The sequence below is a fragment of the Corvus moneduloides genome, chromosome 2, assembly GCF_009650955.1.
Source record: "Corvus moneduloides isolate bCorMon1 chromosome 2, bCorMon1.pri, whole genome shotgun sequence".
NCBI lineage: Eukaryota > Metazoa > Chordata > Aves > Passeriformes > Corvidae > Corvus > Corvus moneduloides.
Genome location: NC_045477.1, coordinates 41,643,595 through 41,659,972, shown reverse-complemented (window position 1 = coordinate 41,659,972; position 16,378 = coordinate 41,643,595). Strand labels below are relative to the sequence as shown.

General features: G+C 34.4%; 1 protein-coding gene across 2 annotated transcripts; it reads left to right on the top strand.

Annotated features, from left to right (window-relative positions):
• Positions 1-373: 373 nt before the first annotated feature.
• ANGPTL5 (angiopoietin like 5) lies at positions 374-15,305 on the top strand. Of its 2 annotated transcripts, none has more exons than XM_032099234.1 (8): positions 374-2,868; positions 4,588-4,735; positions 5,708-5,832; positions 6,212-6,305; positions 7,234-7,334; positions 11,612-11,732; positions 12,760-12,945; positions 14,075-15,305. In XM_032099234.1, exons 1-8 carry the CDS (start codon positions 2,767-2,769, stop codon positions 14,392-14,394), a joined length of 1,197 nt encoding a protein of 398 aa, XP_031955125.1. In that variant the 5' UTR covers positions 374-2,766; the 3' UTR covers positions 14,395-15,305. The 2 variants fall into 2 exon arrangements, with proteins under 2 accessions (XP_031955125.1, XP_031955126.1); XM_032099235.1 differs by having other exon boundaries at positions 378-2,868; positions 5,729-5,832.
• Positions 15,306-16,378: the final 1,073 nt, after the last annotated feature.

Below are 16,378 nucleotides of genomic sequence, written 5' to 3'. Positions count from 1 at the left end.
CAGCAACAGGCTAAATGCCTTGGTGCTTTCCTGGCAAGACATTTCTTGGCTGGTGTATTTGAGCTTAAACCAATTCTTTTTTTTTTTCTTCAGTGTGCAGCTGTTCTATGTCTTTGACTAGGAAGGTAAAAATAGTACTCTGCGTTTGTGAAATACTTTTCTCCACAGACCCCTCCCCATATTTGTAGCACAGTTTGTGAAGTGGGTGTTGTTATTATATTATATATATATATATATAATATTATATATATATATATAATATAATATATATATTTGGCAATATATATTGTATATATATTGCCAAATGTGTGTAATATTTGTAGTATCCCAGTTACTGCAGTTGACAAGATGACCCTAAAATGGAGGTCTTTCAGCTCTAGTTCAGAATACCAACCCCAAATTCACCACTTTTTTGCCTCATCTGCTCTGTTGTGTTGCAAAATGTAGAAAAGTGGTTGTCACTTTACCGCTGTGTGATTTTCAACTCACACACACATTTAAAATCACAGTTTGCCTGATAAAATGCACTGTTTCATTTAGGATGCAGTAGAAGGCTTTAGCAGGATGGAGAGCTGAATCACCCAAGCAGAACTGAAGCAGAGCTGGGAAACTGCAGAATTTGGGCCCATGTCAAACCTCGGAAGATTGAAGTTCGTGGTCAACTCATGCAGAATTTGAGCTTCCTTAGATTTACTGAAAATTTTGATCTAATAAAGCACAACTTGCAGCTTCACGTTAAGATACCTTCTGAGATTTAGAACTAAGAATAGAGTTTATATATCTTCTGTCTTTCCCTTGTTTACTTTTTATTGAGTCTTCATAGTCCTCCTTTACGGTTATTGGATAATCCCTCCTCATGAGTAACCTCACATCTTTCAGACTGTGGGACAAGAAGGTGACAAGCTGAGGGCCATGTAATTCAGAAGTGTATGATTATTCTGGGACAGCAAGAAAAGTAGTCTTAAGTAGTTACAGAATGGAAGGTCCTGCTCTGGCAGCTGGTTTGAAAGAAGCTGTATAAATGTTACTGTGGGCTAGGCACTGATATTCCAGTGAAGGATAAAGATCAGCTCTTAAAACTTTGTGGGATGGATTCTGAATTTATTACAAGTTTTATTTGAAGGCTGGAGCATAGCTGTGCTGCTGCAGATATACATTTTTCTTTCCTTCTTGTTCCAGTGGAGGATTAACCTGCTAATCTTGTGTAGTTTTCCTCCAAGCTGTGTAGGCAACTGCATGGGAGAAGAAGTTCAGTTAATGTTCTGACTATTTTAACCATTCCTTCCTGAAATTTGTCACCTCTGCCTATTTGTGTACATAGAAAGAGGAAGAAAGACTGTTTGTTTGCCCTTAATGTGATATGTAGATAGCCATGAAAATCTTTTCATCTTCTCCTTGAGACTGAACTATGGATCACAACATGCATCTTCTTGAGAGAGCATCAGCTGATGCACTTATTAAACCCTAGTAAGTCTCATATTGGAAAGCTATGATGTGCCATGTGGTACTTTGGAACTAATTGAAAATTTTGATTTTGAGAGATACAGAAGACCCCAAGTTGCTCAGAGTTTCGCAGCCAGTTGATTATGCTCCTCTCAGGTGCAGGTGCTTAGTACCATTTAGCTATTAATTTTTAAAGAAAACATTGTCTCAAAAGTGTATTAATCCCCACTCCTGACAAATGTTGGTTGCTCCCAACAAATCTTAGTAGCAAAAGCTGTTTCCAATGTATTCCAGCTTTAGATAGAGGTGTAGATGAACCACATTATCAAGACGAATTTGGAACATTGTCTCGTTGTACCAGTGTAAGGTGCAGTTGAGCAGTGTATTCTGAAGCCCCTTTAGACAGTGTATTTCCCAGTGGTACATTGGAAGCTGAGGTTTCATTTATTCATCCAGATCACAAGCAATTTAAATGCTCTAATATGTCTAATTGTCTAAACCTGTTGGAACTTTGTGAACTTTTTTTTTTCTTGTTAGACTATCAGATCCAGTTTTTAAGATACAAAAATAGTGGACTTGAGTGTGTGAAAACTGTAAGTGCCTCATAGTTTTAATTAAGCTTCTGTGGACTAAATTTCATTTTCTTCTTTTTCATGCCATTCTCTTGTACTTTGACTTTATTCAGGGATAAAAATCATTGCACTGAATGATTGTCTCAGTACCTGTGTTACAACAGGTGGGCTACCAGTGAGACCAAAATACTGCTATTATCCTCCTGGTAAAAGATTTTCTATGTAATACAAAGTACTAATTTAAAATAATTTTTTTTCAGTTTTCTATTTTGAACTTACTTTGATGATATATTCCAAAATTGCCTCCACAGCCTGTTGTAGTGCACTAACTTGGCAACAATACAGACACCTTAATTTTAAGGATAAAAATCTTTGTAAAAATTTGAAAACATCAAGTAATACTAGTTTTCTTTCAAGTAGCCCAGACCCCTCATACCAAATATAGACAAATGCTCAAAAATAGCATCTAAGAGAATCTGTCAGAGTTTACCACAATGAAAATATATATATGTTTGATGTGTCATATAAAGGCGATAAGCAGTAATTTCCCTCAGGATGCAAAGAGTAGTATACAAAATCTACTGGGCAGTTGAAATGTGGTTTATTAAATCCAGGCAGTAAAGGAGTGATGTGTTGGCTGCCCTTTGTGCTGTAGACATTCCCAAATAGTTAGATCAGGCCTTCATCGTGTACAATTCTTTCCACAGAAATTTGAAACCTATTAAAACATTTGCATTTCTTCAAGTAAAAGATGAATCGCCACTTTAGGGTAACTTCATTGATTTGTCTTAATATTTTTTTGTTCAGTTTAGGAGAGACTGTCATAAATAATGGCAAACCTTGTTCACCTAAGGTAAGATTTTCAATTACTTTGTTTAGATAAGATAATGAATGTAACTGACTGATTTCTCAGAAAAGTGACAGATGTTTTAAAAATGTGGATTGCCTTATTCAAGATAGATATGAAAATACAGAAGAATCAGGTATTTTCAGACAGAGAAAAGAAACTACACTGAAATTGTAGGAATTCAGTACATTAGAACATTTTTGTGTTAATGTCCTTTATCACAGCTCAGTTTTTAGGTCATATTTTTAATCTCATCTGCATGCCTGTAAATGCAGTGTAACTGTTGGTTTTGGCAGAGACAGTTTTTGCTTGAATTGCTGAGATCAGACTTAATTGCTTGTTTCATGTCAGCTTTTGTTAAAGATAAATATTGATTAAAATATTTGCTTGACAGTATTTAATTGAACATCTGGTGAGTAGCTGTGATAGCCCTGGAACAAACCATACTTTCAAGTATTCTATTTATAAGTTTCAAGTGATCTGTTTATAAATCCTATATAATTTTTCTTCCTTTATTTTGTGCTTATTTCAAAATGTAAAAAACATATTCTTTTACTTCTTTACCATTCTCCAGGCACAAAATGCAATTATACTAGTAATTCAGAAACCCTTTGTTTTATAAAATCCCCTTGTTAACAGCTTTTTGAAATTTTTACTTTCACTTTTTAAGAGCAAAAATCCGGAAAAAAACCCTGTTCAGTGCTTGCTGGTGTAGTGCCAATACCAGAAAGAGAAAACTGGAACAAGAAAGAACAACTGTGTTGGAGACATATTCAAGTCTAAATAAGTTTTGGTTTTTGTTAAAATCTTGACATTTCTAAGGATCCTATTTACATTTGAAAACACAATGCATGAACATACTACAAGTGATTTGCTGAGATTATGAAATCACCGAAGACTCATATGAAAATATGTTGCTTAGTCTTTTGACAATGACACATATTTTGAGAATTACTTTTAGTAATTTCTTTAAGTGGTGATTCAGAGGCATTCCCTTATTTTATGTCCTATGGCACCATGGAAGAAAAACTATTAAATATGAAAATGTAATTTAAAAATAACATTAATAGGTGTAACTACTTCTACTAATGCTATTACTGTTACTATTTCAGATAATTGTGTGCCCATAAATACTGTACCTTTATTCTTTCCCCTATAAGTACACTTAAAATATTAATTTTTTTAATACTTAATTGGTCTGCAAATCTTCTCAGGACTGCTCGTATGCATAAGTTAAAAACTTATGCAAGTATTTCCCTGATCAGGGTCTAAATAATTAATTTAGGGGTTTTCAAGAGTAAAAGTATTTTGCTAATATCTGGTAAATCCAAAAGCCTGCTCCTTTCCAGTGAAAATAAGTTCCTTAGCATTTGAGATGTCTCTTGGGTATGGTGATTCCTAAAATACAGGATTTGCAAGTTCTTGCCTCCAGTTTACAGTGCTCACAAGTAGAATACCTCACCAGAAATGGTGCTGGTACTTCTTTTAATTTATAGAGGTTATTCTCTACCTCTGACACTACCTTTTTCTTGTGAGGTATGACTAAGCAGAGAACACCTAATTGGTTTTGGTCTCAGCTCTGTCAATTATTTCTTGAAAAAGTTTAAAAAAAAACAGGTTTTGAAGGAAGGCCTGTAGAGCAATCTACCTCATTTTGACAGACCAAGCTATTTTATATATGCTTAATGTTCAATTTATTTCCCCCTCCATTGTTTGGTACAACAGGACACAAGGAATGTTGGAGCTGTGGAAGAACCACTTCAGGCAGAAGAGAAAAATAAATCTGCAGATATTTCAAAACAAAAAGAACAATGCCTTGTTCCATGTGATGCTCAAGCTAAAATTTTACGAGGGGACAAACATTACATGTGCAGTATGTATTCATCAAGAATACTTTTAGTGATGAGCTATGCAGTGCCATGCTATGCAATCCTTTCCTGTGCTACGCTATGCTGTGCAAATTTACTTTTTAATCTTCTTGAGCACACGTGACAGCCTTGTGACCCTGCTGCCCAAACTGTGTATTCATCAGAAAATTTGGGTTACCCTGTTTTTGGGGTGCAGCTGGTGTGACAATGTATAATCATTGGTGAAGACAGGCAAACCCAAGCAGCAGCACAACCCACCCAGATCTGTTATCCTCTGAATGTCAGTATCTCTCTCCATTACAGAGGAAGAGGAGGATGTCTGTTCCTCATTTAAACATCATAGCTGGGTGTGGGGGTGTAAAGTGGGAGGTGGTTAATTAGTTAGTTAGTTAGTCAGTTACATGGGAGTAAATGTGTACTTCAGCTTACCTTTTATAAAGGCTTACACAGGACATTCTCTATTCACTACCTTGATAAACTACACAGAAAATTATGCAATCAGCCTCAGAAAATAATTGTGTAAATTCTTGGTTTTCACATATGATTTTAAAATATATATTTTTAATTATATGTCATTATGATGATGACGATGTTCATGATTTTTGAGCATCAGGGCAAAAACCAGGAGTAGTACAGTGAATGAGAAAATGTAAGGTGACAAGAAACCATATATATCTGTCTTTTATCATATGAATTTATATCACTGTGATATCCCTTAAGTGGTTGTCCACTTTGCCCAAGGATAAGATTAACTTCTTCAAAACATGAGAAGAGCCATCACTTCTTAAGGTGTCTTTACTGCAATCAGAAAGTCTGAAGTTTTTAGCACCTTTGGCTTTAATCTGTGGTCTCTGTATTATTTTCATTTCACTTTTAGGTGCCGTAAGGTAAAACATCTTCGGTATTCACTTAGATATCATAAATCAGTATGTTGTCATTCAGTCAAGAATATTTCTAGAGTTATTAAAAACAAGTAGATGAACGTATTTCTTTTGAAGGAAATTTGCAGAATTCTCTTGCTGAATATGCCAGAAGTACAAAAAAACTGGTAAGAGACATGATGGATGATCAACAGTCTTCTTTGGATTACCTTTCTAATCAGGTACTTTTTTTCTTTATTATAAAGACTTGTACTTGTTATTTCTCACTGCAGGTGTTGTCTTTCTGAGGAGAAATAGGGCTCATTAAACCATTAAGTAGTGATTAAACCAGTAGGATTAGAGTGTCTATCACCAGTCCTTGTACCTCTGGTAGGGTGTGAGTCCCATTTCTATGAGGAGATATAAGCACCCCCTGTTTCACAACTTAGTGTCATACATGGCAGTAGGGACAGTGGAGGACTATTCTTTCACATTGGTACAAATTACTACACATCACAAAAATGAACTTCAGATTATGTTTACTAGGAGTCAAAAAAAAATCTTTAGAATGCAAAATTCCTCACTGCAATCTAATTAAAAATCTTTTATTTGAATTGGCAGGTAAATGAACTCATGAACAAACTTGTTCTTTTGAACACAGTAATTTTGAGAAAACATCTGGATCCACTTCCTTATAAAGCAGTTCAATCTCATGGTAAGTACTTTTCAGATACAGTCTTGGCACCTTCCCTTTTTATCTTTGTATCTTGAAAAGGAGCTAATTAAGGCAAAGGTAAGCAATTGTAACATTGACATTTATCCTGTGTTAGTAACATGTAAACTGTGGAAACTTAACGAACTGTTTAAAAATGTTCTCATAAATACTGCTTTAAATCATTTGCAACTGACAGCTCCAGGCATTCTATTTAGCACGCTGATTTTTATGTAAAATGCCAGCTGTGATTATCAGTAAGTGATCTGAGGCTGCTAAATGGCACGTTCTTTCACAATGAAATAAAGTGTGCTCTGCATCGGCAGCATCCTTATTCAAATGGGCTGGAAGTCACTTACACACTGGACAGTTAGTCTTCTTTTAAGTGTCCATCCAAACAAAAGGAAATATGACCTCTAAGCAGTCATGCTGGCTGTGGAAACTGCTTCTCTGAGTATGTTGAACATGTACCTGGCTTAACACTTAGAGGTAAATGGTTTTTCATGTATACATTATGATGGCAAGGCTTTTACAAGTATAAATACAAATATTTGTGGGAAAAAGACTTCATTTCCCAGATAATATTTCTTTTTCACAGTACTGGTGTTATAAATAAAATAATAAAAAAAAAATCTGTAAAGTGACCAGATACATAATCTTTAATTTCCTATAGATATGTATCATATCTATTAAGATTAGGAATAACTTTGTCTGTACAGTGTCATTTATACTTAGGATCTTAATGGTGTTTAGAGAATTTTATTTTACAAGATAAATTCATGACAAAGCATGATTTTAAAGTTTGCATGAGAAGAAAATGATATTTTACATAATTCATATGTCACTAAGAAAAGTAATATTCCTGTGCTTAATCTGTATTTTTTAAAACATATTTTGCTAAAGAACTTCCTTGAATACCTTTTGTCTCTAGGTTTGGACTGCACTCATATTAAAGATACTGTTGGTTCAGTTTCAAAAACTCCAAGTGGTCTGTACATTATCCACCCAGAAGGATCAAATTATCCTTTTGAGGTAATTTATTATTATATATATTATTATTGAGGTATTTATTGTTATAGTCACAACTTGCTTGAGAATATGCATTTAGAATATTTTTAATAGATTTAAAGTGTTTTCCATGACAATTTCTCAACAGATGAATAAAAAAATGTATTAAATCATGTGCATGTGTCTACTATTACTGTAATTTTGAAAAGTTTCCTGTTTTCTACAAGGAAATTTAATATCTGTCATAAGAGCCCTTACTGTCGGTTTTCATATGCAGTGAAAAATACCAAGGAGGAAAACCCAAGGTGTTTCTCTTTTGGATATGGAGAAGTGCTGTTTTCTGTTACAGGGATGGAAAACAGAAGAGCAATTGACTGATCCATTTGGCTTTTAATATGGGACTTTCGGATTTTGAATTATTCTGCTGTATAATGTTGCCTTCTCTTGCGATGGGACTCTGCTGATGCAGTGTCATCCAAGTGGAGGTGCAGATGTGTCTTGGTTTGAGGAGCAGGTGCTTAGCTCTTGTCTGAGTATCATTATAACCCAGTCTTGAGGCACAGAGGCATCTAAAATCTTAGTTTTCCTATCCAGTTTGCAATATTTATATTCCTAAAACGAGGATATATATTCCTAAAAAAACTTGCAACAATCATGTTTCCTATCACTGCCTGCACTTTATGTAATTGCTCAGAGTAATAATGCTCATCTAGAAGAGGAGAATTTTGGGTTAATTTTCTCAGACTCAAATATTCAGATCCATGCAAACATAAGGAATATTTTGGTTTTTGTGTTTATTTCCATTTCAGATTGTTCTATTTAGAGGCAGCCTTATGCATAGTGGAAAGGCAGATATGGCACTTTCAAACTTTCAACTTGGCAATACTTGTTGAGGTCATTATTTTTTTTAAGAAAAACAAGGAATTTAGGCCAACTAATAACTAGCAAAGTTTAATATCTAACTTTATAGTGTTCCTTTATAACAAAGGAAGGATGAATCTCTTTATCTCTAGCCAAGTGGAGCCCTTCAAAATGCTACAAAAAAGGAGCTCCAACTGGTTAAGAAAAGGTTTCAGAATTATGCTGGGATCACAAAAGAAAAAATGAACTTGATTCTGCAACCCCCAATAGAAAAACCTGTCATTGTCTCTATACAATTCAGTGAGCTCAAGAAAAAGATCTGTAACTCCTCGGCAAGTTCCTTCTATGTAAAAGAAAGAAAAAGACATGTCACAGTGTTCACAGAACAACCATATTTATAGTATGAACAAAAGGCTACCATAGCAAAAAATGCATCTGTTTCAGAATTTCTTCTGGATTGAGGGAGATTCTAGAAACACAAAAGAAAAATCATAGTAGTTTGATTAAAAGAACAAGGTAACAATAAATAATGAGAAGAATGTCTGCAGTCATTTCTTGTCTGGTAGATGTTGCACAGAACTTAAAAGACAGAGCCAAAAAAGTCTCAGAGAAAAATATCTAAAATATGTGTTCCATAAAGAATGTTATTTTAAGGAATACTATTTAATGTGAATTCTTCCATGTGTGGAAGTATAAAAAGAGTACAAGAGAAATGATAGACGGACAAAAATATCAAGATACTAAAATATAAAGAAGAAATTATAAAGCATCTTCTAGAGGCTAATACCCAAGAGTTCTAAATATTCTGCAGACCAGCAAAATAAGAAAAAATACAGAGGCAGAAAACCATAATAAGAAACTAAAAAACAGGAAACAAAGCCAGCACAAAGTAATTTATTTCAATGAAGATCTTTTCAGCAATAAGATGTCTTTTTATGCAATAGAACCTAAATCAAAATGTGTTTAGAATAATTTGCATAAAGGTATCAGTTAAATGAAAACTATTTAGACAACGTGATCCTATTCTTATTTCTTATGTTTAATACCTCATGTTTCTGAAAATGAGTATAGATTTTGATGTGTAACTGGAGGTAATTGAACTCCCAATTCCAGGAGCAATAAGAATATCAAGCTGTAGTTATAGTGGCAAGTTTCTGTCACTTCAGAAAGTTACTCCAAAGTAGGCTTTTGAGCATTTAATCATGAGGTGATTAAAACCAATTTCACTTTTGGAAAACTAAATCATGACCAATTTCTGATACATTTTTTCAATTAGTAAATGTAGATCAATGATATTTCTAAGTTGGATCAAATAAACTAAACAGTTGTTTAGAATATATACTCTTATACACACTGCAGGTGGAAAGGGAAGAAATATTCAGCAGAACCATCCTCCTTCTCATTTAATTTAAATTGTACTTGGCACAATCATGCCCTTCACACCTTTCATGATATGAGACATAGAGCAAACTGTAAAGCAGATTAACGATTATAAGTCTTTACAATTGCAACATTTCCATAAGGAATTAAGAAAACTACACAGCTATAACTGTATTTTTCTGTATCTATTTAATATTTTTATTTAGTTGGTGTATGTATTGGTGCTGTATCTAACTGGCTGATGACCTCTCATGTAGAACCAAATCTGTGAATTATCAACACTCACACTGATTTATATTGGACTGAAGATTGATGTTGTGACCAAATGGGCTCCTCGTAGTATTTCTGACTCATAGTCAGAGGAGTAGCCAAGCATGCAGTCATCTTCTCAAGACAGTGGATGAGGCAACGGGATTATTTTGAATGAGGTTTAGGTATTTTCATCTAAATACTCATTTTGGAATCTTCTATATTTCTTCTTATTCCAGTTCTATCCTCCTTGTTGTGACTGAAATAAGCATGTGATTCTCCAGGGAATAAGGGTCACAATTGTTTTTCATGCACGTGAACCTTATTATGATTCATTTAGTATTTGTTTGCAAGGATTGCCCAAAGTATCTTGAAGATCCAAGATTCCTCAGCTTGTATGAGATCAAATTACAGCTCTGTCTTGTTGCTTTCTTGTCGTTCATCGAGAAGACTTTGTTAAGTCACAGAGGCTCTGACTACAACATTGATGTTTTCCTGCCAAGAAGCAAGTCTGGTTTCCTGAAAAATATCTGGCTACTACAGGCAATGGGGATGCAACATATAATGCTCAGCCTGCAACAAAATTTTTTGAGGGTTAAACTGACTTACACCTAGTTTCCACTTTTATTAGCTGGCTAAGACTGCAAATCTCTTTTCTGAAACATGTTTCATTTTGTACATTTCCTGTAACGTCAAAAAAAATGTCTTACTTTACTCCATCACTTGTGCATCCGCTTAATGTTATGGCAGCTAAAATTATATTCTGAACTTACTTTTGTTTCCACAAGAAGCTGTAAGCATTTTCTAGGTTAATTCTCCTCAAATTAGACACATTTGGAGGCAAAAATGAGCCTCTGTTTTTAAACACTAATTATGCATGCCATCCCTTAGAACTACTTTGAATAGATTAGGTAGTACAGTGTCTAAATGTGCAATATAATATTTCTACATTAGATTCCCAGGCTTTATAATCCCAGTTAGAACTGGTCAAAATTTGGCACTGGGAACATACTTAGGAAAGTCAATTACATGTCTTAAGTTTGGTGGGCTGAGGAGAAAACATGCCACATAATGTGATATTCCAAAGCAGAGCAGATGGCAGCTGGACCACTGCCATTTGACATACTGTTGGGCACAAATTTTAGCAAAGACTCATACTCATAAATCTGAGCATTGATCTGAGAGTATTCAGTGGTACTGCTCAGTTGCAGGCAGTTATACGTTCACATTGGGACTTCCCTGGATTGGGGCCACTTCTTATGTAGAGGTTTTTGCTGCTGCAAATTATTGTTATTGCTGGGTTATTGCTATCACTGTTTTCCATTTCCTCACCCTTATTAAAGGCTCTAAATTTCCCAGGCACCACAAACACAGTATTCTCTGGAAGAAGGCATGATGGTGAGGGAGAACATATAAGAAGTTGTGTCTATTTTGCTTTGCTGAAATAAAAGTTTATTCAGTGTTGCTGCCTGTATTGATGATATTTTGCCTGATTAATACATGACATTGCAAGTTGCTTCCCTTTCATGCTATGAATGTTACAGTGACATTTATCAAAGCTTATTTATTATGTGTTATGAACAGAAATACACAGCCATTTCTACTGGTTGAAGAAATATCCAAATCAAACAGTTCAACAGGAATATGTAAGAAAATAATGCAGCTTCATTTTTTTATTTTCTTAGAGCTCTTTTTAAAGATACTTGAAAAGTATGTTACTTAGCAAAATTCTGAATAGTCCACCTTTATTTAATTGTTTTCTTCATAAAAACTGTTTCAAGAATGCTTAATCATATCTATGTCTATTTTAGGTTTTGTGTGACATGGATTTTCGAGGAGGTGGATGGACTGTTGTTCAGAAAAGAACTGATGGAATCGTTCAGTTTCAGAGAACATGGTCTGAATATCTGGATGGATTTGGTGACCTTAATGGTATCAATTTTAAATACTCTAAAGTGCTTTGGAACAAACATTACTCCTGCTTTTATGTGAGCTACATTCCACTAAATTGTGTGGTAGTTTTAGTAGTATAAAGTTCTTGTTTCTTAAAAGTTTTATTTTTGCTTATGGATTTTTTTTCATCTAGTCTGTTGTGTGATCTTCCCAATAATGACTATTACCCCACTAGAGTCTTTAGCTATTGCAGTCTCACAAGAGTGTTTAAAATACTATCTTTTCTGCCTGAAATAATTTATAGATTATATTTCCTCTCCTTTCAGTTTTTAAAAAAAGTGCCTTTGTTGGTTTGAATTACATTTGCAAAATATTTCGTTGGAGCAGAGAAAAATCAATAGTATTTCACCATAGGGCATGCAAAATTATAAACAACAGAAATATTTCAGTAGCTAATACCAACACAACTGTGATATTAATTCTTTATTGCCACCTTTAATCCCTCAAGTCTAAATCCATTTGCTTTTTCAGGAGTTTATCTGGTATTGCAATGGAAGCACACAGCTTTTCTGTACAAAAAGTGCAGCTCAAATGAGGCTACAAGTGTGATTTATGGAGGCAGCAAATCTTGAGAACAGGGCTTAAATTTCAAGAATAGGGTTTGCATTTTTTTTGCATTTCATAAAATGCTACCATTTATCATTTCTCAGTATCGCCCTTAAGAGTGCTACTGAATTCTGTTCATGCAAGTGGATCTTTAGCACAGCCAGGTTTTGTGGTCTTCTAAGATACATTGCAGATGAATATTTGAAATCGATTATCTGGACAATTTTCTAAAAAATTTCACAGAGAAAAAAAAGATGATGCATACATGGGAATCCTTTACATGGATTTCCTAAGGAAGTAGGAAGGATTACTCTGTTCCTTCATTAGTCTTTCAAAGGAATGTAAGCCTATCATGCAACTTTTATTACATTTGGTTCAGGAAGGAAAGGAAAAAACCAAGAAAATCACTTTTTCTGTTACAGTTTCCATTTCTAGACTATATATTATATTTCTCTTTAAGGAGAATTTTGGCTTGGACTGAGGAAGATTTTTGACATAGTAAATCAAAAAGCCACTCATTTCAGTCTTTATGTGGATTTGGAATCAGAAAATGACAAGCATGCCTATGCATCATATGATGGATTTTGGATAGAGGATGAAACATGTGCTTTTAAACTCCATTTGGGGCATTATTCAGGAAATGCTGGTAAGAACTTCCATCTTTGATGTATTTAAAGGTTGTTGTTCCCTTTTTAATAAGAAAAAATGCATTCAAAAGAACAATAATTAACTTCAAAATTTTATTTCTAGTGTGTTTTTCTCTGGTATATAATGAACACTTACGCAGATAAATTTTCAATAGTATGGTGATCAGTTATGCCAACATTAATCTTTACATAGCAGGAAATTGCTTTATCATTTCAATGTCTTTAATGGAATAATTGAATAAACACTCCTGGAATAATAATAATATAAAAAGGAATGGAAATATTTAAAATAAATAAGGGATTTTTTGGGTGTTAATGTTTATTTACCAAATGGTACAATTATTTAGATGCCCATTATCTTATCATAGATGTGCTGATGTTAGTGTCAGTCTTCCTGATGATGCTTTGGAGAACTCAGAAGTGCCCAGATAGTCATGTACAAAGGATAGAGAAAGAAACTGAGTGAAATAAAGTTTGCCTACAGTGTGGAACAGTTGCTGGGTGATACATAGACAGAAATTAATTCCAGACCTGCCTTAATAGCATAAATATACTAAGCATGCAAGGATTTGCAATAAGTATTGCATCATGTCTTACTGCTTTTTTCCGTGTTATGCAAGAATTCTTATTATCAACAAAATAGTTACTCTCTAAAGGTATTTTTGAAAAACACTATTTCTTCAGTGAGTTCTTTAGTAAGACAGCAGAGCCAGTTATAATTGACCTTTATGTTTTAACAATTCCATCTTGTTTCATGACTCACTCTAGGGCTTTGGGAATGTTACTGGAAAATCTGAAGTTACAATCCTTTTTGTTTACTTTTGTCTTTTCTTCCTCTGTCTTTGAGAACAGAAGCCTTTACCTTCATAGCCAGCATGCATTGCTAAAAGCAACAAAAATATAAAGATTTTCATTGATTTTCAACTTCTTCCATTTTTCTCAGTATTTTATTCCTTTTTTTCCCCCCTGCATCTTCAGCACTTTTACAGCTCATTATCTGGTCCTTTTGAACTGCTTTTGAAGACTTCTACTTTTCTAATAAATTCAGAGCAAAAATTTGTGAGGTGTGCATCAAGTAAGAAAGTTTCCCTGTAAATAACTTTTTATTGTTCTATCTGTTTTACTTAGGTGATGCATTTAGAGGATATAGAAAAGAAGATAACCAAAATTCCATGCCTTTCAGTACTTCTGATGTTGATAATGATGGATGCAGGCCAGTGTGCACTATTAAAGGACAGCCTGTAAAGAGCTGCAGTAACTTCAGTGATAACACTGGATGGTGGTTCAACAAATGTGGCCTTGCAAATCTTAATGGTGTTCATCGCTACACAGGTAGATTTCTTGCAACTGGGATTCACTGGGATACATGGACAATGAACAAAAAACCAGTCAAAATTAAATCAGTTTCAATGAAAATTCGGAGAACCAATTTTCCATATTTCCATTAACATATGAAAATAGAAATATACTTCTTCTTGCAATTATGTGGAATGATGTATCATTACAGTCGTAAATACCTTTCATCTTCACTTGAGCATTCAGTCTTAAAACTTTATTAGATATTTCTATAATACAGTTACTCATTTTTATTATGAAATGTCAGTATTTATAGTGTTCCCGCTTGAGAAAGAAGGTCCTAAGAAGAACTGGGTTTTCAGAAAAAGGATTAAGCTGAGTATTTTTCAGCTTTTATTCAACTATCTCTTCGACAATCTCAGAACCAGCAGAAAAAATTATAAAAAGAAGTCTAATGCTGACTTTTGAATGTGCTTTTTCTATGCTCTCCTCCTATCTAAATTGGCAAGAAATTTCAGCAAATTTTATTTGAAAAAACCATATGCCTGCCATTTTCATCATAATAGTTTGGAAAAATACTTGTTCTTCACCCTAAGTTAATTTTCCAGAATCAGCTCTTCTTTCTATATTCCTTATCAGGCAAGATAACAATTGTTTCAATGTATAAATAATGTTTTGTATACCATCAGGACCTGTTTTTTTATACAAGTAAGGTTGATAGTGACATTGAAGAACTACAACCAATTTTATATTTAATTTTCACAGTCAAAATGTTCCATAATCCAGTTTTGACTCTACCATTGTCTATTTCACAATTCACTACAAATGAAAACTTTTTTTCAAAGAAAACTTACACCTTTTCTTATAATTGCAATTTTAATTTTTGGATATATGGGCCTGATCTTATGTTTTTCATTCTTAGGGGCATTCACTTTGTGAAGGATCATGTGGTAATGTATAAAACCAACTTAAGTTGTATAAACAAATTTTAAACTAAGGATTGTAAAATCTTTGAATTTCTGTCAGTAAAAATAAAATGATATCAATAAAAATGTGAATGTTAGTACAGTAGTGTTTCTGGAACCTGGCAGCTAATCTGTAGCAGCTAGGCATGGTATTTCTCATCTTTGCTTCAGTTTCAGCAGACCAGCTCTGTAGTAGCATGTGGAATGAAAACAGTTAAAAACTCTACAAATTTCTTCTTTGCTGTTTTTTATTTTAACCAAGCATTAATACAGTGAGCAGAAACCATCATCAATTCAGAATCACCGCAGTTTAGGACTTCTTCCCAAAGATTTATGTAGTTATAGGAGGAAATTAAGCTTTTCATAGGATATGTTTCAAGGTTAAGGGAGAGAAAACATTCCTCTTTTCATGTATGCTTGACTAGCCTTTAACAGTTGGAGGTAAAAAGTTGCTAAAAGCAGAAGGTTTCCTCTCTGCTAGAGGGAGACTGGGGACTATCCTCATGGGAGGGCTTACAGGAGAAGCATGGTAGCAAGTAGCCTGAGGAAAAATATCACAGGCCTTGTAGAAGGATTGAGAGAAATGGGATAGGTCCCGCTCTTGGGGGAGACAGAATTCTCTGAGCACAGTGGGGGTTTTTTGCCAGACACTGGGGTCTCTGAAATTAGCAGCGAAGAGATTTTATGTATCCCTTCTTCAGCCCGCCCTCACACCAGCCTTATTAAGAATGCAACGGCTTTGAATGGCAGCCTGGACCCAAGCAGACCTATAAAGGTAGATACTAAAATGAAAGAGCTTCTGCACTAAGATTAACAAGCACTGGAGCTTAGAAAGAGGATTAATTCTGGCTGCAAGCCTGGATATTGTCACTGTATTAGGGCTCTTATGTCAGAAAGAGTCCTCAGCCTGTGGCACAACAATCCTACTGGAGAATGCAGTGGCTAAATTTCATGGAAACTTTAAATAGAGTTAATGAAAGCCTCAAACTTTGATGGTGTGGCCTCTGTTCTGACAACCAGGTCCGAGACTGTGAGCAGAAGTCTAAGTAGGTACTTTGGATGTATATAGCGATATTCTACTGACACCCTGAGGCTGCTTTTGGCTTAATTAGAATTCCTGCTTAAAAATGAAAGTGTCAAATGAAGATTGCAGACCTGTGCTGGTAGATTT